The sequence below is a fragment of the Hylobates moloch genome, unplaced genomic scaffold, assembly GCF_009828535.3.
Source record: "Hylobates moloch isolate HMO894 unplaced genomic scaffold, HMol_V3 SCAFFOLD_5, whole genome shotgun sequence".
Classification (NCBI taxonomy): Eukaryota; Metazoa; Chordata; class Mammalia; order Primates; family Hylobatidae; genus Hylobates; species Hylobates moloch.
In genome coordinates this window covers 113,722,038-113,744,789 of record NW_026652280.1, presented here as the reverse complement: position 1 = coordinate 113,744,789, position 22,752 = coordinate 113,722,038, and the positions used below count along the sequence as shown (strand labels likewise).

The 22,752-nt window shown below is 37.9% G+C and overlaps 1 protein-coding gene across 5 annotated transcripts in view; it reads left to right on the top strand.

The window, feature by feature from the left end:
- HIPK1 (homeodomain interacting protein kinase 1) overlaps positions 1-22,752 on the top strand; it is a 49,317-nt gene that overhangs the window by 20,469 nt on the left and 6,096 nt on the right. For 4 of the 5 annotated variants that reach the window (XM_058439439.1, XM_058439438.1, XM_032154928.2 and 1 more), the window contains exons 3-14: positions 3,516-3,639; positions 5,403-5,522; positions 6,320-6,406; positions 7,394-7,578; positions 7,891-8,053; positions 8,826-9,051; positions 13,044-13,165; positions 14,111-14,245; positions 16,861-17,003; positions 18,802-18,984; positions 19,475-19,681; positions 20,975-21,216. In XM_058439439.1, coding sequence (XP_058295422.1) covers positions 3,516-3,639; positions 5,403-5,522; positions 6,320-6,406; positions 7,394-7,578; positions 7,891-8,053; positions 8,826-9,051; positions 13,044-13,165; positions 14,111-14,245; positions 16,861-17,003; positions 18,802-18,984; positions 19,475-19,681; positions 20,975-21,216 — 1,937 coding nt within the window. The remainder of the gene's footprint in view (positions 1-3,515; positions 3,640-5,402; positions 5,523-6,319; positions 6,407-7,393; positions 7,579-7,890; positions 8,054-8,825; positions 9,052-13,043; positions 13,166-14,110; positions 14,246-16,860; positions 17,004-18,801; positions 18,985-19,474; positions 19,682-20,974; positions 21,217-22,752) is intronic. The other variant, XM_032154930.2, reaches the window with a different exon arrangement.

Below are 22,752 nucleotides of genomic sequence, written 5' to 3'. Positions count from 1 at the left end.
TCTAGTATGGTAGGAATAGCAAAATCAATATGCTGCCCTCCAATTGATGCTTCGGAATGTTCTAAACCCAGTTTTTAGTTTGGCGCATTGCCAGTTGTGCTCCCCCTGCCAGCTATTTTTGGCACTGTCATGAACTTGGAAATTAATGATTCTGCTCACTAGGAGTAGAAAATTTTGTTCCTTTTCAATTTTAGAAAAGCTTTTATGTTGTTTCTGGGTAGTCTTACTAGCTTATTAATGTGCCTGTCAAACTTGTGCAGTGTTAAAAACATGCCATTATGGTTGAGATTTCATTGAACTCTGAAATTCCATCAGTAATATGTGCCTCTAGCCACCTGCAACAGGAATATCACTTTTGAGGGTTACTTCTTTTTTTTTTCTTTTTTTGAGACAGAGTCTTATTCTGTCACCCAGGCTGGAGTGCAGTGGCACTGTGTCGGCTCACTGCAACCTTCGTCTCCTGGGTTCAAGCAATTCTCCTGCCTCAGCCTCCTGAGTAGCTGGGATTACAGGTGCCCGCCACCATGCCTGGCTAATTTTTTATATTTTTAGTAGAGATGGGGTTTCACCATGTTGGCCAGGCTGGTCTCAAACTCCTGACTTCAGGTGATCCACCCGCTTCGGCCTCCCAAAGTGCTTGGGTTACAGGCATGAGCCAGCGCACCCGGCCAGTTATTTCTTTGGTAAACAAAACCACAGTTCAAATTAAATACTACAAAAACTGATGATATTGGTGGTTCCACCCATAGCTGTTAAAAAGTGTAAGCCTGAAGAGGCCTGGGTCGACTGCTATTTCTATTTAAGGATCAGAAAAGCTTTCAGGCCCTGTGGAGTCCCCAGATTTACTGTTTTCTAAGGGCTACTATTTATGTATAAATACTAGGGGAGGATTTTTTTTTCTTTCCTTCTATGCCTAGTTTGCTTAGATGGGGAGGCATATTCTTATTTAGGGAAATTATATTCTCCTTGCTTAATCCTTGCCTTCCCTCAACCCCCTGCACATATACACAAAATAAGCACATATCACTTGAAAGTAGTTTGAGAAACCTGGGTATTCTGTGAGGAGACATGGCCAGTTAGATGGTTCTTCATGGAGAGATCTATTTTCCATTTAACTCCTGTAACATGAGGAATCTGAATCTGGAGTGTCCTTATAGATTATAATTCCATGATTTGTAAGAAGGAAAGGAAATTATTTGGAGAAGATGATCAAGTGCCTAAGAGCTGAAATCTTGGATCCAAATAACTTGGGTACCATCCTTTTTCTTTTGTTGAGACGGAGTCTAGCTCTGTCGCCCAGGCTGGAGTACAGTGGCAGATCTCAACTCATTGCAACTTACGCCTCCCAAGTTTAAGTAATTCTCCTGCCTCAGCCTCTGAGTAGTTGGGATTACAGCTGCCGGCCACCATGCCTAGCTAATTTTTGTATTTTTAGTAGAGATGGAGTTTCACCATGTTGACTAGGCTGTTCTCGAACTCGTGACCTCAAACAATCCACTCACCTTAGCTTCCCAAAGTGCTGGGATTACAGGCGTGAGCCACTGCGCTGGCCAAGGGCACCATCTTTTAGTAGTTGTGTAGCCTTGGGCAAGTTACTTTAACCTCTTAGGGCCCAGTTTCTTCATCTGTAAAATGGAGGTAATACTTTTATTGCATAGAATCGAAGATGCCATCGATTATAAGATACATTATTTTTGTACCACTTAAAAAAGGAAAAGCACTGCCATTAAACTAAAATATACCATCATTTGTAAGAATCTTAATTTCAGAGGTGCTAACGTGTAAAAAGATGTGTATCTTAGAATTGATGACATAATAATAATACTTTGATGGGATTGTTGTAAGGATTAAGTGACTCAGCATTTATAAAGAACTTAGTGCATGGCACATAGTAGGCACTATTTATGTGTCATTTATTATTATTGTTATTAGTGTTACCTATTATTTTCTTTTTGAACTAAGTTCACTAATTATTGCCTAATTAGTGACAGTTTGACAATTGCCCTTGTATTCCACCATGTCAAATATAAATTTATATAGATGAGTATGTACTTTTACTTATTGAGAAACAGTGTAATATATAATATACTCAGTTCTGGAGCCAGATTGCAGGGATTCAAATCCTAGCTCTGCCACTTATTTGACTGTGACTCTAGGCCAATAACTTAATCTTTCTTTTTCTCAGTTTCTTCTTCTATAATGGGGATAATAATTCTATTTTAGATGTGTTCGTATATATAAATGTCTGAGTTACGGATTACCTTAGTCATCTCTTTAAGGTTCCCTAGCATTTTATTTCTCACTTGGACTGTTAATGAAAATGAGTATTTCTAAAAAGCACACTGAGAGTTCAAAGTTTTAAAATAATGGTAATATAATAATGTTATTATATCTAACACTTACTAGTGTTTACCATGTGCCATGCACTGGTCTAAAAGCTTTCATATATTTATTTAAGCTTCACAACAACTCTGTGTGATAGGAACTCTTAACTGTCTCCATTTTATAGATGAGGAACCTGAGGCACAGAGAGATCAAGTAATATACCTGCAGCTATTAAATGATGGAACTAGGATTCACACCCTGACAGGCTGGCTCTAGAGAGTGTGCTGTCAACACCATGTCTCTTCAGAAGGCATTTCTTTTTTTTTTTTTTTCCAGAAGGCATTTCTGTCATGAAGGGTTATTTATTGACCAGGGCTTTTTTATTTTTTTTTTTTTCGGACTGTCTTGGGTTGCCTAGGCTGGAGTGTAGTGGTGTGATCTTGGCTCACTGCAACCTCTGCCTCCTGGGTTCAAGCGATTCTTTTGTCTCAACCTCCTGAGTAGCTGGGATTACAGGCGCCCACCAACACGCCTGGCTCATTTTTGTATTTTTAGTAGATTCGGGGTTTCACCATATTGGCCAAGCTGGTCTTGAACTTCTGACCTCAGGTGAGCCGCCCGCTTCGGCTTCCCAAAGTGCTGGGATTACAGCCACTGTGCCCAGCTGACCAGGCCTTTTAATTGATTTTTTTTTTTTTTATGATTGAAAAGGTGCTAGGAATAATAATAAAAAAATCTATTATCCCTTATCTGTGATTGCAAAATTCAGAAAGCTCTCATGAATGAAAATTTTTCTTTAAGTTTGGTGTAAATTCATTTAATTGGCAAGACCTGACTTGAACCATTGTAAAGCTATTTGAAGTCTTTATTTAGCCAACTTAGTATGACTGTTCCATGTTTTGTTGCAGAAATATCAATGTGTTTGATTATAGGGCACTGCCCTGAACTTCACTGGGATTATTATATAATATGTACTTTGTGTTCCGCATTACCTTTCTGAAATTCAAAATATTCTGAATTCCAAAACACATCTGGCCCTGAGCTTCAGATGATGGATTGTATACCAAAGATTTTTTTTCCATTTCATTGAATAAGTGTTCCTTTAGCTAATAATAAAACAGGACTTAGTCATGTAGTTAATTTTCCCAAATAATGTTTTTTTTTTATCTGATATTTTTTGTTTTTGCTAGAGCTCCTGAAATTATTCTTGGGTTACCATTTTGTGAAGCTATTGATATGTGGTCACTGGGCTGTGTGATAGCTGAGCTGTTCCTTGGATGGCCTCTTTATCCTGGTGCTTCAGAATATGATCAGGTAAAAGTGTTTATTTGAATGGAAATAGAATGCAAATAGTTACTTGTGAATTAGATTCTGGAGAAAGAGAAGTACTAAGTACTACTGAAGTATTTAGATAATGGGGAAAGAGTAGTCCAATTACGACTAAAGAACTTTTTAAAGAATGGTATAATTTTCTCTTCCTGCTTCTTAGGCTAAAGTATGTTTGCAATTCTATAATAAAAAAAGAATTTTATTTTATATTACTTAAGGTTGATACTTTGCTAGATCTGTAATGATTTATTAGAGACTTAACTTTCATTAACTAATGTGCTTTGTGAGTTAGGAAAGTAGAGTAAGGATGAGGAACTGGAATTTTAAAAGAGAACTTCTACTTAGTCAGAGCTATTATAATTTTCTTTTACACATGACACACTGAAGTACTTTGTTCAGACTGAAACACTTTAGGTCCCAGAAGCTGTGACATACTGGGTCGCTAAGATAGGATTTAGAAAGGAAATCATCTGAGTTGTAGTAACATATGATCTGTATCTCAAAATAGACAAACTTTAGGAGATACGCTATAATTTCCTAAGGAATTGGTCCATTAAGAGAAAATGTTTTACTGTGGAAGTAAATTGTGAATTCTCATTTCTTGTTATTTTTTCTTTTTTCTTTTTATTTGTTTGAGATGGAGTCTTGCTCTGTCACCCAGGCTGGAGTGCAGTGGCGTGATCTCGGCTCACTGCAACCTCTGCCTCCCTGGTTCAAGCGATTCTCCTGCCTCAGCCTCCTGAGTAGCTGGGATTACAGGTGCCTGCCACCATGACCAACTAATTTTTGTATTTTTTAGTAGAGACGGGGTTTCACCATGTTGGCCAGGCTGGTCTCGAACTCCTGACTTCAGGTGATCCACCTGCCTCAGCCTCCCAAAGTGTTGGGATTACAGGTGTGAGCCACTGTGCCCGGCCTTCTTGTTATTTTTAAAAAATGTTTCTACCCTTTATGATGTAAGCTCCTTGAGGGTAGAGATTGTTTCCCATCACCGGTGTATCCTCAGCTCTAACACTGTGTCTGGTACACAGTAAGTACACCAGTTTTTTGGTTGTGGTTTTTAAGTTTTTATTTTTTTAGAGACAGAGTCTTGTTCAGTCACCCAGTCTGGCATGTAGGCCTGGTCACAGCTTACTGTAGCCTCTAGCTCCAGGGCTTAAGTGATCCTCCCACCTCAGCCTCCCAGGTAGATGGGACTATAGGTGCATGCCACCTTGCCTGGCTAATTCTTTTATTTTTTGTAGAGTCAGAGATCTTGCTATATCAGCCTAGGGTGGTCTCAAACTCCCGGGCTCAAGCTATCCTCCTGCCTTGGCCTCCCAAAGTACTGGGATTACAGGTGTGAGCCACCATGCCTGGCCTATATTGTCAAATATCTTTACTTGTCCATAAATATACTTCTACCTTGTCATTTACAATGTCTGCATGGTATTTTGGTTTCCAGTTACAGGATTAGAAAGGAAGTTATCTGAGTTGTAGTAGATTCCACAGATTTGAAGTGTTAGAAGTCAACAGGAAAAGCAAAAAAGATTATAGCCAAAATTTTCAAAACTGGATTTCCTTGTAAATAATAGATACGGTAGCTGTGGATGGATTAGTATATATAGGTATTTACAGATAAATTTCAGTAGTATTGATTAAAGATTTGATTTCTTCCTTTGCCTAAAGTTAATGATGTTTTAGTGTAAAAGTCTTTAATAATTTCCCTTTTCACTCCAAATAGTTGTTTGATGGTTTTGATGTTTCAGATTCGTTATATTTCACAAACACAAGGCTTGCCAGCTGAATATCTTCTCAGTGCCGGAACAAAAACAACCAGGTTTTTCAACAGAGATCCTAATTTGGGGTACCCACTGTGGAGGCTTAAGGTCTGTCTTCCCTACTATGCTTCCGATTCCTGTACTCCACCCCTCACTCCCCAACTTTGAATTCAAAGTTTAGTTATTAAATTATTCAGGTAGAGAAGGGAAAGGAGAGAGGGAAACATTTTGAAAAATTATTTCTTTGTACCTGTTTGGCCTTATCCTCAGTTGAAAAACAAAAATTAATTGCTAGTTCAGTTGGCTGAGGTTATTTTGTATATGTTCAATCCACAGCTGATAGGAAATTTGGAGAGTGGTGCTCACCATTAAGCGATAGAACTAGAGACATTTAATAATGACTGATTTTTAGAGAATTCTCAATGAACATGATAAAATCACGTAATTTTCTAACTCCCCACATTCAGGACTTCTGTATTTTTTCTCGAAACAAATACCTGCTTTTTACTTCTGAGCCTACTCTGTCAGGTTCAGAAATATCTGAGTAATTTGACTAACCCTGTGACTGTGCATCTGAGTCTGTTGAACAGTTAGCGTTTGAGATATCAATTCATTTCAAAGTAGCTTTAAGAGAACAATGGTAGTGTCCTTTTTTACGTGACATTCTTTAGGAACTGTGCTGTATCATTACTTGCATGTTTATTTTATCACTGTTGAAAGGGTAGCTAGATATCAAGGTCACATCTCTCCACTGGAAGATTTTCTGGTTGTGAATTACTTTCATGTTTGCCATCTATGGTTGGCAAGGTGACCACACTTGTCTCTTGTATTCTGGCTTTAGTTTTGAATAAAATGTGAAAATAACATACAGATGGAATTTAAGGAGGAAAATCTTTATTTTATAGACACCTGAAGAACATGAACTGGAGACTGGAATAAAATCAAAAGAAGCTCGGAAGTACATTTTTAATTGCTTAGATGACATGGCTCAGGTGAGTACAGAAAGTTTCAGAAAGTCAGACATTTATTTTTAATCAGAGACACTTCTGTTGATTATACTAAAGACAAATTTAATGTTATCTTTCTAGTATTTGTTTTCAGTTTTTATAAAAAATGCATTAATATTCCACCATGTATTAAAGGAACATTTAAATCCTAACCAAGTATATTTTTAGAATTACATATTTCTCTCTTGATTTATTTAACTGGTCTTGTTACATAGCAGTGTTTTAAAATATTACTTATGAAAGTTTCTTGTCCCATTTTCTCTGTTAAATAAATACTTAAGAATTATATTTATTGAGTGCCTATTATGTTACAAACTCTGAACACTTCACACTTATGTCATTTAATTTTTTTCAACAGTAGAAACTTTTATATTAAGGTAGTAACAATCACTATTGCTTAGCTACTTGTTCCATTTTTTTTTTTTTTTTTTTTTTTGAGACAGAGTCTCACTCTATTGCCAGGGCTGGAGTGCAGTGGTGTAATCTCAGCTCACTGCAACCTCTGCCTCCCGGGTTCAAGCGATTCTCCTGCCTCAGCCTCCCAAGTAGCTGGGATTACAGGCACGTGCCACCATGCCCGGCTAATTTTTGTATTTTTTTAGTAGAGATGGGGTTTTACCATGTTGGCCAGGCTGGGTCTCAAACTCTTGACCTCAGGTGATCCACCTGCCTTGGCTTCCCAAAATGCTGGGATTACAAGCATGAGTCATTGTGCCCAGCCCCCAAATTTTTTATGACAAGAAATTGTTTAGCTTTCTTCTACCACTAAATTTAGATGAAGATTTTAATTAAGCAGCATAAAAAGAGCCTCCTCTTGTGAAAATGATTACATTTTCATAAAAAGAATTTCCCCAGGTTTCTCTTTTGATCATTACATAGATATACACACACATAGTTTGGAGGAAAAGCAGCTATGTAGTGTCAGTGCTAAAGGTTAATTGAAGAAGTATAATTCTGAATTTTCTTTGGAAGGTGAATATGTCTACAGACCTAGAGGGAACAGACATGTTGGCAGAGAAGGCAGACCGAAGAGAATACATTGATCTGTTAAAGAAAATGCTCACAATTGATGCAGATAAGAGAATTACCCCTCTAAAAACTCTTAACCATCAGTTTGTGACAATGACTCACCTTTTGGATTTTCCACATAGCAATCAGTGAGTATGGAATATTCTGGGGCTTTTGCCATGTGGTTCTTTGTTGAGTTACCGCCTTATCAATGGCACTATCAAATGAGTCAGGCACTTTGGTGCTTATAAATCTGGCTCAGCAGTGCTTTTCTTTCTCATTGAAACATCATAAGATAAAAATTAGATGTGTATTTTTCTTCCCTATGATTATACAGATTCTTGATTTATTTTATCTGAAAGTGATTGGGAAGAAAAACTTTGATCCATGTTCATCTTGAGTTATTTGCTGTCTGTTTAAATCTCAGCATTCATTTAATGAATCTTTAATCTCTTTTTCAGTGTTAAGTCTTGTTTTCAGAACATGGAGATCTGCAAGCGGAGGGTTCACATGTATGATACAGTGAGTCAGATCAAGAGTCCCTTCACTACACATGTTGCCCCAAATACAAGCACAAATCTAACCATGAGCTTCAGCAATCAGCTCAATACAGTGCACAATCAGGTATTCAATAAATAAGTTTGGAAATTCAAGCTTAAGTGGGATAGAAACTAGTAAGAATACGGGGCAAGGTAAAGAACCAATTTTTGTTTTGGTGGTCTTGTTGCTTCTTAGAAATTCTCCACTTGACAAAAGTTGATGGAAAACAGGGTAGACTGATAATACTTACCAGGCGCAGGCTAACTAAAGTTAAATATAAAGGCCTTACCCATGCCCTCATATGTTCAGCATCGTCAAATAAATGAGGTCTGACTATTGTGCTACTTACTGCTGTTAGTTGTACTAACTTTAGCCAAATGACTTTCTTCCTGTTAGGAGAAGGATTTTGTATCTCTTGTTACTGTATTGAAAGGTTTCCAGTCATTAACTTTAAGGGTGGTTTTGCATTTGTTTGCTAGCCGGTGGTATTTGCATTTGGGTTTATTTCTGAAGATGTAAGCTTCCCAGTTTCTTGGCTGGGTCTACTTTTTTAATGGAAGAGCCTATGAGATTTGGTGGGATCTTCCATCCAGTAATTTTTTGTGCAGAAGTAGTTGGGGTTTGTGTAGCCACAGCCAACATAGGACCATTCGTTTTTTTTATTTGCTTATTTGACCTTATAATATGCCTTCGATTTAGGGACTAGGAAAGTTTCTTAAGCAGAGTTATTTCAGAGGCAGTAAACATTACATTTTAAAACATTATTCTAAGTTTTTCTGGATAAATTCTGTATATATAAAATTATTGTGTGTCTCTACTTAATACAAGTGTACAGATATAATCCTTTTGTTTTTAGGCCAGTGTTCTAGCTTCCAGTTCTACTGCAGCAGCTGCTACTCTTTCTCTGGCTAATTCAGATGTCTCACTACTAAACTACCAGTCAGCTTTGTACCCATCATCTGCTGCACCAGTTCCTGGAGTTGCCCAGCAGGGTGTTTCCTTGCAGCCTGGAACCACCCAGATTTGCACTCAGACAGATCCATTCCAACAGACATTTATAGTATGTCCACCTGCGTTTCAAAGTAAGTGGGGAAACTCCTGTATCATATGGTATTGTATCAGACCTACTTGCTTTAGGTAGCTCTAGTTGTTTAGTTCTGATCTTTACAAGTTTCAACTCTGTCTCTGATGAAGAAGGTAACTAAAATTGGGTAATATCACAAAATAGATTTTCTCTTTTTACATAGGCTATTTATCTAATTATGATGCTATCTGATGCATTATAAGAGCTCACTTTATGTTTCCTTAATTGAATTGCCTGATACCAGTCTTCTTGCCCATTGAGTCCTTGTGTCAATGTCATACGTCTTGTATAAGCATGTATCTGTCAATATGCAAAATCTATACAACTTGAAAAAATTTGTTGTAAGCAGAATTGCTAAATATTGGATCTTATTTCCTATATCATTCTGTTATAAAAATTATGTTCCCAATAAAAAGTGATTTTATTCTAAAATGTAAAAATCATGTTTAAGAATGTGGAAACGTCTTAAATTACTTAAGGAAAGAAAAATCATTATTTATTGAACTAAAAAATCCTACAGGCTGAGGTGCTTGTGTGGGGCAGGCATTAAGATTATCTTCTTCAGCTTATGAATCATATAGTTCCTGCAGAACTCCTGTCAACAGAGGAACAGAATAGCTGAAGGAGGAGGCTGAGTCCCTGTGTTGCAATAAGATTTTAATTTTCACATTCCCATCCTTCTTAATTTTCACATTGTTGTTCTGTAATCTAGTCTGTCCAGTTTCTTTTTTCTGTATATGGGAAATGTGTGTTTAATCATTTGGTAAGCCATTTAGAAGAATGTTGCTTTAAGGCTAAAATCCAATGACACATTTGACTTTCCCAAGAGAAGGTCAGTGTCAGTACCCTGTGAGAATAAGCCAGGATTCAGGTATCTCATATGACACTTTACATAGAAGCAGGTAGCATTTTTGCCTTTTTACATCAATTACTTATTGACCGTGACACTCTTTGTTTGGTTTCTGACAGAGTCGGAGCAAGCAGAAGGAAAAGAGGGGCTAGGGGAGTTTGAGAGATTACCAGGAGGACAGGAAAGCAATAGCGATATAAATCAGGGAGAAACCACAGGGAGAGCGGAGGAACAGATTCAAAATCCGTAAATGCACATTTAGCCTAACTTACCAAATTATTTTCTGCATATGCTTCATAATAGTAAATTCTGTAGTTGGGATTGTCGTATGTTGAGTGATTCTTCCACTGAGCTTAGCAGATGAGCCACTTTTTTCACCACTTTTTCCAAAGAGTTTCATTGGAACAGTTTTCAGATGTGGGACCCTAAAGTTTTCTGCTGCTTCTCAGATGATACGAGATGAAACAGAAGAACTTTTGAGTTCCTTTAACAAAACAAAATGTAAACTAAAGAAGTTAGAGGGGAAAAGTGGGATAACCCTTTTTAGTATAATTAGGTAAGTATAAGCTTTGAAATTTTTCCTATCTAGGAAGTATAAATAACCTAAGGAGCTATTAGGGCATATTTAAAATTTTCCAAATGAAAAGGGAGTTTTAAAATTAAGGTGATGATGATGATGCCTGATACATATTACTGTATGCCAGATAATGTTCCAAATGCTTTTACATGTATTAATTTATCTTCACTAACGATTCTAGGAGGTAGGGTAATGTCATTATCCCCAATTTATAGATGAGAATTTTGAGCATGGTTCCTTCATATGCCCAAAGTCCTATAACTAATTATTGCAGAACCATGATTTGAACCCAGGCAGGGGACTTCATAGCTTCTGTATTTTGAAGTATTATTCCTTATTGCCCTTCAGTTGCCAGCCACCACTAGTTGCTCATTTCTGTGCAACAGTGGTCTATTCCAGGTTGCCCACTTTTCTTGGACCATCTGTTCTTTTACAAGATGCCTATATTTACAGGAGGATAGATCCTCATCAGTTAGGCAATTTATTCTTTCCATACTTACCTGATTCTTTATTTAAAGGACTATGTTCAATAAAACAAAATAATAACAAAAAATGAAACTATAATCCCTTTTAGGTCAGGAGCCAGGGAGAACCTTCCAACAGTGTTGCCTTTTGTTAATTCTTTTTTTCCACTTTTGGGCTCAGCCTAAAGTACGATAGCTATCTAATACATTAGAGTCACAATTGTAGGTCAGTACTATAAATACTACTTTCCATACTATCCTGGTTGGCCAAAATAGATACACATTTTGCTTAGTGGTAACTATTATTCTGTAATTTTGTCACCTTTTGCTTTATCACCCTGGGGGCTATAGATGAGCTTCGGAAGTGAACATTTCCTCCTAAATTTTACCAATTTGTAGGAGGCTATTATTATACAATACCAATGTCTTGTAGTTAGGCATGTATCCATGTCCTACTATAGGCAAGAATTTTGTGTGGCTTAGCCTTCTTATTAGATAACATTGCCTACGGAAGCATGGCTGGCAACTTTTTAATCTTGATATATGAATTTGTTACTTTTTATTTTTATATAAGTAGAACTTAAAAGATTGTTAGTGTTTTAATTGTGATTTTACTTTGCCCTCTTATTTTGTATGTTGCTGGATTGTATTTTTCTTCATGACAACTTGTTATTAAATTACTCATAAATTACTGAAGTGGAAAATTAGAAGACTGACTATTAGGTCTATGAGTTATGCTCATTTGATACCTCTATAGTAATATTAAGAGAAATTAGTTGGTGATAGTTGAGGAAATGTCACTGAAGGAGTCTTTAATTAAAATCTTTACATCCTCACTTAACAAAATTGCAGACATTAGTGAATTGGAAATATAATAGAAACTTAAATTCTTTATGTTGCAAGTTTTGATAAAGTACAGAAGCAACTGAAGGCTCTCAAGTCTTGACAAAAAGAATTGTCTTTAGTTGCGCTTTTCCCCAGAAGGAGGTCTATTTGTAGGAAAGATTTATTCAACATTTGTTAATAAAAAGATAAAGAAGACATGGTTATTGTTATAAAGGCACTGTTACAAAGAAGAATTCTTGATTTTCCTAGCTGTCCATTAACTACAAAAGAGCCCTATTAGATGTCAATGACAGTAGATTTCTAAAATAAGTTGAAGAAAGTTTCTATAAACCAGAATGTCTGCTTTTAAAATATTCTTATCCTAGGCATAATTTTTTCAGTTCATGCCTGGTTAAGGATAAAATATATGACTGATTTATGGACTAGGTTATATTTTTTGAGGAATGGGGAAAAACATTCTAAATAAAAAGGTAACTTAGATTATAAATTATTGAGCTTTTCATGATCTTTCTTATCTAATTCACTAAAAGTTATACTTAAGCCTTTGCTTTTAAAGATTAGAGTTTTAAAAACAAGTTTTTTTCCCCCTAGTGGATTAAAAAGTGAATAATGCCGGGCATAGTGGCTCATGCCTGTAATCCCAGCACTTTGGGAGGCCAAGGTGGGCAGATCATGAGGTCAGGAGTTCGAGACCAGCCTGGCCAACATGGTGAAACCCTGTCTCTACTAAAAATACAAAAATTAGACGGGTGTGGTGGCACACTCCTGTAGTCCCAGCTACTTGGGAGGCTGTGGCAGAAGAATCGCTTGAACCTGGGAGGCAGAGGTTGCAGTGAGCCCAGATAGCACCACTGCACTCCAGCCTGAGTGACAGAGCGAGACTCCATCTCAAAACAAAAAAAAAAAAGAAAAGTGAATTTAATTTCCTAAGTGAAGATTTTTTTTTTTTTGCCTGTACTCTTAATGGAGATGGGATGAATATTGTGTTTTAAATTTTGTAGCATAAAAAAATTTAGAATTCCTTTAAACCAACCCTTGCTATATCAGACATCTTTCCATTAACCTAATCTGAGGGGAAGTCTCCCTTTTCTTAACTTCCAAGACTTCTATGAATGAAACTTCTTTGTCTTAAGTGTCTAGGATTAAAACCTGAACAGTGGATTATTTGAACAGAAAAGCTGAAAACAAAATAATCTTAAAACAGTACTCCCAGACCTTGCAAAACTATTTAATTGTGATGCTGTTTTCAATAGCTGGACTACAAGCAACAACAAAGCATTCTGGATTCCCTGTGAGGATGGATAATGCTGTACCAATTGTACCCCAGGCACCAGCTGCTCAGCCACTACAGATTCAGTCAGGAGTTCTTACGCAGGTAAAAGCTGGAGCAATGTGGATACTCAATATTGCTGAACACTATTGAGATTCAGATATTTTGTCCTAGAAAATGGTATTTCCTTTGACTCTAAGATCTTTCTTGGTCATGATTCAGTGGACTTAAAATGAAACATCTCTATGGAACAATATACTCATTCCTAACACTATTGCAACTCTGCCATTGTCTTCCTTAGATTTGCAGGGAAAAAATATCCAGACATTCTTGAGAAATGGTCTTCTGAGTAAATTTACTCTAATTTTGCGGGATGAAGCATTTTTTGTTGTTGTTTGTTTTTTAAATGTTGGAGCTCATGTAAAGATAAGTATATATGCAGCATTTTGATTCTAAAATACAAGGTTCCACTTTTGCACCCTTTGTGTCCCTTTTGCTCACTCTTTTAGAATTTCATCACAGTTGAGAGGCTGGATCACATCAGGATGCCTCTTCATGTATTACATTCCTTCATTCCTTGTGTTTAACCAGATTGTAGAAAGCTTTAAAACTTTATACTTGCTATGGAACATTCGACTAAGATGATAGAGAAAATTGTAAAGTATTTAAATAGCAACAAACAGTATATTTTATATTTTATATATAAATGTTTGTGGCCTATGACACATAGGAAATTCTCAAATCCAAAAACCCTATTTTGTGAACAGGAGGAAGAATTCTTAATAAATGTCTTTGTTTCATAGAACTGATCCCCTGAATCTAGCCCAAGGAGGATTCCTATACTTCTTTGTTTTAGGCCATTGGCATTTGACTTTGTGGGCCAATGCTGTACAAAGTTGAAGGGGAAAGGTTGTGTTTGGTATATGCATTTTAGGTGCTATCAAATTACTGTTCATTGTCAGTAATAACTTGGGGGGAATGAGAACCCTTCTGAATCCAGATATCCTGCCTCCGTGTTTGTTTCACTCACCTGCCTAATCTACGTTTCAGGGAAGCTGTACACCACTAATGGTAGCAACTCTCCACCCTCAAGTAGCCACCATCACACCGCAGTATGCGGTGCCCTTTACTCTGAGCTGCGCAGCCGGCCGGCCGGCGCTGGTTGAACAGACTGCCGCTGTACTGGTAATTCCCCTCACTTGATTGTGTTACTAACGGAGTTTCTTTGGTTTCTTTCTTTTTTGTTTTTTCCTGTTTGTTTTTGTTCTGTTTTTTTTTTCTGGTTTATTTTTCAAAAAAATTTTTTAGCTTAGTCTTTGCAGAGGGCATGGAAGCATGTGCCATCTTGTGGCTGTGTTCTTGCTACATCTTTTAATGTCTCATTGTTTTCCTCCCCAACATTTGCTGTAGCACTGTCTGACTGATGGTTATGCGGCTCTGTAAGGAGCCAGATCCCTTGATTCTTCTTTGCCAGCCTAGTGTGATAAAAGCTCTTGATGTAGCCTCAGAAGAGCTTCAACACTGTTACTTGTTTCTGCCTTTTACCCTCTGATCCTTGAGAATGAAGGAAATGGCCTTAAATTGGCTCAGCTACAGGTACCCGGATGGCCAAAATTGAACTCCTTGGCAAGATAGCTTTCTCCTTTTTTTGCTGTTTGAAGGTTCTAAAACTTTTCTGCATGTGGAAATGCTTAAGATGCTCGTAATTTATTGCTTTGTCAGTTAATATTAACCATCCTTCTATGGACACATGAAGATAGCTCTTTTTGCCACTCATGATCAGTGGCAGCTTGTATCTTACATTTAAAGATATTCCCTTTAGAATGTAGATCATATTGTAGGTCATATTGTTGGTTGAAATTAAAAGTGAACACATTTTTAGGAGTTTTGGGAGGAATTAATTATTTTACAAATAGGTCTTTATACAAAGGTTGAAAGTATGGCCAACAAACTATGCAAATACAATATCTTTGTTATTAAAAGTCATGGGGAATAGTTACTTAATATAGCTCCAATTGTAGTATTGGGCTTAGAGATAGAAAAAACAAACAAGACTTTGAGGTGTGTTTCAGGATTTGTAAACTTAAGAGTGATTTTTTGGATGTGTTTTGGTTTATATGGGGAGTTAGAATTGTTTATTGGATATCCAGCATTTTATCATTTGAAATTTAAAATTAGGTAAGCATCCAAAAACCTGAAAGGCACTATTGAATCCTGTTATTTCTCTGTTTTCAAAGTTGCTTTAAATTTCTTTTGTTGTTTCTTAAGTATTCATGTGAGTGAAAACACTTCCAGAAACATACTTTGGTTGGAATTTGGTTTTCAGTTTAAAAGTCTTTGTCATTTCCAGATTAATTTTCTTGTAAGCATAAAACCTGAGTGTGAGGGAGTCAGATATATTTCCAACTTGATTGATCCAAGCCACTGGTTTTAACTCACTCATCTGTAGTTTCGAGGTTGGAATGTTAGTTGACACTTCTCCTTTGCTGCTTCTCTTAAGTTTGCACTAGCCATTTGCTAAGCTTTGCATATTTTTGTTCTTCCTCTGTCAAAACAGTTCGTCGCTTGGAACGCCAGATTTCTGCCTCACATTGGAATGTTATTTCTTGCTTTGTATTAAACTACATGCTTTGTCTTGTGCAGGTGTTGGCTTATGGAAAGACGCATGGTGTGACTTAACATACTTCTTTTATTTTTTGTTTTGTTTTGTTTTGTTTTAAATTCTGTTTATGGTAGCAGACGTGTTTGCAGTTTCTCTGCTTTGAAGGCTTCTTGTTTGGAACCAGTATTTGTAACAAGTGGATTTGTTACTTGCAGAAATATTTTTAAAACAGTGTGTTGATGGCCTTGCAATTTGAAATTCAAGAAACAGAACCATATGTACCCAAGCATTGTAGGTAATCATACTGCAGAATTCAAGTTTAAAAAGGAAACTTCCAAATCTGTTCTCATTTTTTTTTTCAAAAAATGCCAGAATTTCTGTGAGGAAGAAGTACAGAAAACATTTGTTGCTCAGTTTATTGCAAGTGACATGGCTTTTTTAAAACTAGAAATCATGTATTTTCTTGTAGTGATTAGTTTTTATGTGGAAATATTCCTGCAAATGATACATAAAAACATATTTTAGGTAACTATTAGAAACAAAGTATGATGCTTTCTGCTTCTATTTCATAAACATCTTACTTTTGTCTTATTTTGAAATTCCATTATGTGGCTGTAAATGATGAAGTTAGCTTTTTCTTGTTGGCATAAGATTTTTTTCCCAAAAGGATTAGGCCTTTGGTCATCCACATCTGGTTCCATTTTCCAAGTACTACCCTTTTAAAAAAGGGAACAGCTCTGCCCTTTGTTTTATGGGTTGAATTGATCTGATATCTTATCTGAGTGGCAGTCAGATTAAAAAATTTTTAATCTCCAGGGAGTCCTCTTAACTCTTTCTAGGAATATATTTTAGAATTTTTGCAAAAATGAAACTCCAGCATTTAACCAGCTCTTATCTCTGAACTCTCAGACTCCTTTTCTCTACAGTATAATAGAAGCTCTTAACTGCAGGGATCTTCTTTTCTTTAATACCCGGGTGGTCAGGTTATGGGGGTGGGCAAGAGAAAGCAGTATGTTTTCTTTCCCCATTCATAAGACTTGTAGCTTGAGCCCCTCTGACCTTTCTTTTTTAATCTCTGCAAGTTAACAATCTACAAGGAATTTCTTTTAAGATATGAATTTTTCTTTCTTTAGAAAAACAGAAGAAAAAGCCAAGAATGAATCAAGTCTGGATGTTTTTTGTGTGTGTTTCCTTACAGCAGGCGTGGCCTGGAGGGACTCAGCAAATTCTCCTGCCTTCAACTTGGCAACAGTTGCCTGGGGTAGCTCTACACAACTCTGTCCAGCCCACAGCAATGATTCCAGAGGCCATGGGGAGTGGACAGCAGCTAGCCGACTGGAGGCAAGTGTCCTATGTTACTCTAGGAGATTTGTAAGGGCAGATCCCATAGGGTGGGAGCACTTGATAATAAGGAGAGAGACTAGTAAGAAAATAAAGGAAAATTTGACACTGTTGGAATCCTTTAAGAACCCATATCAGGCTAGGAGATGGTGTTATAAGAAAACTTTGAATATAGGAAAGCAATAGGTTCTGAAGGTCAGGAATCATTTCTTCTAGTTTTTTTTTTTTTTTTTTTGAGATGGAGTCTCACTCTGTCACCCAGGCTGGAGCGCAATGGCGCAATCTCGGCTCACTGCAAGCTCCGCCTCCCAGGTTCACGCCATTCTCCTGCCTCAGCCTCCCGAGTAGCTGGGACTACAGGCGCCCGCCACTACGTCCAGCTAATTTTTTGTATTTTTAGTAGAGACGGGGTTTCACCGTGGTCTCGATCTCCTGACCTCGTGATCCACCCACCTCGGCCTCCCAAAGTGCTGGGATTACAGGCGTGAGCCACCGCGCCCGGCTCTTCTAGATTTTTTAAAGAGGGTCTTAAGTGATTAGAAACCATACACTGAGATCCTAAAGCCTGGTAATCTAGGTCCCCAACTTTATCTTTTATAATGAAAGTTCTTTTTTCTTTTTTTTAATGTTTAATTTTTGTGATTACCTACTAGGTATATATATTTATGGGGTACATGAGATGTTTTGACACAGGCATGTAATGTGAAATAAGCACATCATGGAAAAGGGGGTGTCCATCCCCTCAAGCATTTATCCTTTGAGTTACAAACAATCCAATTACACTCTTTAAGTCATTTAAAAATGTACAATTAAGTTATTACTGACTATAATCACCTATTGTGCTATCAAATAGTAGTTCTTATTCTTTTTTTTTTTTTTTGTACCCATTAACCATCCCTACCTCCCCACTAGCCCTCCACTACTCTTACTAGCCTCTGGTAACCATCCTACTCTCTATGTCCATGAATTAAATTGTTTTGATTTTTAGATTCCATAAATAAGTGAGAACATGTGGTTTGTCTTTCTGTGTCTGGCTTATTTCACTTAACATAATGATCTTGAGTTCCATCCATGTTGTTGCAAATGACAGGATCTCATTCTTTTTGTGGCTGAGTAGTACTCCATTGTGTATATGTACCATATTTTCTTTATCCATTCATCTGTTGATGGACACTTAGGCTGCTTCCAGATCTTACTGTGAACAGTGCTGCAACATAGGAGTGCAGATATCTCTTTGATATACTGATTTCCTTTCTTTTGGGTATATACCCAGCAGTGGGATTGCTGGATCATATGGTAGCTCAATTTTTAGTTTTCACAGGAACCTCCAAACTGTTCTCCGTAATAGTTTTACTAACTTACATTCCTACCAACAGTGTACAGTTGTTCCCTTTTCTCCATATCCTTGGCAGCGTTTATTATTGCTTGTCTTTTGGATATAAGCCATTTTAACTGGGGTGAGATAATATCTCATTGCAGTTTTGATCTGCATTTCTCTAATGGTCAGAGATGTTGACCACCTTTTCATATGCCTGTTTGTCATTTGTAAGTCATCTTTTGGAAAATGTCTATTCAAATCTTTTGCCCATTTTTTGATCATATTATTAGATTTTTTTCCATAGAGTTGTTTGAGCTGCTTACATATTCTGGTTATTAATCTCTTATCAGATGGTAGGTGCTCAACTTTAAAAAAATAAAATGCAGCTGCATTTTGGCTAATTGCTTTTGATGTCTGTTTGGTCCTGATTCTTCAGTGGTTTTGGAATTCACTCTTCTCTCTTTCTTTCTGTTGGTACAGGAATGCCCACTCTCATGGCAACCAGTACAGCACTATCATGCAGCAGCCATCCTTGCTGACTAACCATGTAACATTGGCCACTGCTCAGCCTCTGAATGTTGGTGTTGCCCATGTTGTCAGACAACAACAATCCAGTTCCCTCCCTTCGAAGAAGAATAAGCAGTCAGCTCCGGTCTCTTCCAAGTGAGTCTGTGTTACAGCTGGTAGTTAAAACTGTGCCAGTTTGAGAGATAGTTGCCTTGCATTTGGAACAATGTATAGACATATAATATAGATCTGAAGCAGCAAGTAGCTGCCATATTGAGGAAGAGCAAATCATTTCATCTGGGCATGTACACCAGGTGTGTTCTGGTTATGATGGTCCTTTCTCTCTGCTGCCACTTTGAATCTAGGGCATTTTATGACGTTTTTATTTTACTTTACAGAGTGAAATTTAATCCTGGGATAAAGGGCTTATAAAAGTAAAATGTCTTTTGTATTTTGGTGCTCTTGTCCCTGGAAACTCTTGCCAGCATGGTGCGTATTTTCCCTGGAACTTGTATAGTTAAATGTATTTGCTTAATGATTATGTAAAAAGGAATCAATGAGTAAATTGGAAAGCAGTCTGGGGAAAAGATACACAATTTGGAAGGCCAAGGACTGAATCATCTTTCCATGTGAACTTTTCCTACAGGTCCTCTCTAGATGTTCTGCCTTCCCAAGTCTATTCTCTGGTTGGGAGCAGTCCCCTCCGCACCACATCTTCTTATAATTCCTTAGTCCCTGTCCAAGATCAGCATCAGCCCATCATCATTCCAGATACTCCCAGCCCTCCTGTGAGTGTCATCACTATCCGAAGTGACACTGATGAGGAAGAGGACAACAAATACAAGCCCAGTAGGTAAGATAAGTGAATGGTTCCTGGCTCTGTTGGTTTTCGACTGTTGGCTTCAGGCAAGTGGGCCCAGTTTGGCCTGTGAAAGAAAGGACTGGCGGGGCACGGTGGCTCACGCCTGTAATCCCAGCACTTTGGGAGGTTGAGGCCAGCAGATCATCTGAGGTGAGGAGTTCGAGACCAGCCTGGCCAACATGGCACAACACTGTCTCTACTAAAATACAAAAAGTAGTGGGGCGTGGTGGCACATGTTTGTATCCCAGCTACTCGGTAGGCTGAGACAGGAGAATCACTTGAACCCAGGAGGCGGAGGTTGCAGTGAGCTGAGATCGTGCCACTGCACTCCAGCCTGAGTGACAGAGCAAGACTGCATCCCCTCCCGCCCCCACCCAAAAAAAAGGGCCGAAGAAAAAGACATTTTGGAAGCATAGCCTTTGATGGGGCTTTTGGTGTTGGGCATGCAGAAGAGGGAATGACCTCTTGCTTTTACCTGAGAAGGTAGGATTCACACATGAAAGTAACTTAGGAGACTTTACAGAGTCATACAGAAATGAAGTTTAAGTGAACTTGGAAGAGAAAATTTAGAATGAATTTAGAGCCTGTTAGTTCAAAAGGACCAATTGTAAGATGGTAGAGGCAACATACAGGAGGTGTTAGAGGTGTGGACTCTGAAGTCACTCTGTCCTGGGTCTGAATCCTGTCTTTACCACTCATCACTTCTTGTGTGACCCTGGGCAAGTTCCTCATCTCCCTATTCCTTAGTTTCCTCATCTGCAAAATGGGGTTAATAGTACCTACTTCATAGGGTTGTTGTAAGGATTCAGTGAGATGTATGTAGAGCATGAGAGTAGTGCCTGATACATAAGTACCCTGCTGCTAGTATTACCATTATTATTACCATCTTTATCATTGTTATCATGGGAGAACCAGAGACAGATCATCTAAGAAACATTGCTTAAAAGGGCAGTTGAAGCTTGGCATGGTGGCTCATGCCTGTAATCCTAGCACTTTGGGAGGCCAAAGCAGGAAGATCACTTGAGCCCAGGAATTTGAGACCAGCCTGGGAAACATAGTGACATCTCATCGCTACAAAAGATAAAAACAGTTGGGCATGGTGGTACACAACTGTAGTCTCAGCTACTTGGGAGGCTAAGATGGGAGGATAGCTTGAGCCCAGGAGGTTGAGGTTACAGCGAGCTGTGATCACTCCACTGCACTCCCGCCTGGGTGACAGAACAAGACCCTGTCACACACACAAAAAAGAACAATTCAATTTTCATGTATTTTTCTTTTCCTCAGCTCTGGCCTGAAGCCAAGGTCTAATGTCATCAGTTATGTCACTGTCAATGATTCTCCAGACTCTGACTCTTCTTTGAGCAGCCCTTATTCCACTGATACCCTGAGTGCTCTCCGAGGCAATAGTGGACCTGTTTTGGAGGGGCCTGGCAGAGTTGTGGCAGATGGCACTGGCGCCCGCACCATTATTGTGCCTCCACTGAAAACTCAGCTTGGTGACTGCACTGTAGCAACCCAGGCCTCGGGTGAGTGTATCTTCACAGCTTGAGTTGAATTCTCCTTTGATGTGTGTATGCTTAAATATTTTGCCATAATCCACTTATGTCCGTGGTACAGACCAGTGGTGTAGACATTCTTAAAGAGTCCTTAATTCAGAAATCAGTTCCCTGCACAATGTGAAATTATTTTTGGCCATCACTTTATCTTCCTGTGTTTATTTTGCTTGGATTAATATACAAATGAGATTGTAGTCTCAGAAACACATTCAATGCTGATGGGAGAAAGCAGACAAGATGTGTGATATTGCAAGAAGAATTAGCAGGTAATTAGGTTTGCCACAGATGATTTGAATTTGGCAATCGAGATGTAGACAGGACTTGATAATATTGAAAATGACTGCAAAAGTGTTTTGGAAAACAGCTATATTCTTTAGATTTTTTTTCTCACCCAGTGTCATAGCAGTGATGCTTTTGATGGTTTTATTACCAACCCAATTACTTCCATCTTCTTTGCTCTGTTAGATACTCTAGGCTCCCTGATTCAGTTATTGTGTTAGTTGAGTAATACTAGCTACAGTAACAAGTCCTAGATTTTTGTAGCATAACATAGTAGAATTTTACTTCTCTCTCATATAATTTCTTGGTACAAGTGTTTGATTCCTGAGCATCCAGTCAGAAGGAGAAAGTAAGTTTGAAGGAGGCACACACATGTCTTAACCTCTTTAGGCTGGAAATAAGTGGAAATAGTGAATACTTCTCACATGGCCTCACCTAGATGCAAGGGAGCCCAGGCAATGTAGTCTTGTCAAGGCAGCTGCTTTTCAGTGACAACTTCATACCAAGGAAGGGGTTGGTGAAGTTTAGGTGTCAACATAAACCTGGGCCATACTTGTATAAGTTATGTTTTATTATGTATTATCTTACTGCCATAGACATAAACAGGGTTGTAATTTGAGGGTATTGTGTTATGCCTCTGTGTGATTCTTTTCAGAAGTAGACAGTTGTCCCATTGCAGACAAGGGAGAGAGCTTCCTGATGCTAGGCTACTGAATAGAATTATTAGGACCTCCGTGCGCTCTTGGGTCCAGAGAATATAGGCTATCACATGAGACACTGAATAAATGCTCTGGTTTTCCTAATGGGAACACAGAAGCAAGCAAAATTTCACATTCAGCTGTCCTGTAATTTCTTAGAGTTTGAAGACAGTAAGTGCCCAACAAGATAGAATTTTGCCTTCTTTTAAACTCTCTTGACACTTTAATATCCTAAGAATTATCAATAGCTTTCTCAGCTTCACGTTATCATTTCTGTGCTTGTTTAATCCCTTCCTACATAAAACTGTAAACTCTTGGAGAGAGAGATGGTGTCTTAGCATATTTGTATTTCCAGTCGTTCCTTGTATATAACAAGAGATTATAGTTAAAATATTTATAATATTTATTTAAGTGAACATTTTGAGGATCCCATATGGAGATTTGTGCCAAGACGGAAAAGAAATGGGTGATAACAGGTTATTTTCTTCTGGTGTAAATAGAATTGAGGAAGTAAGACATACATAAGACC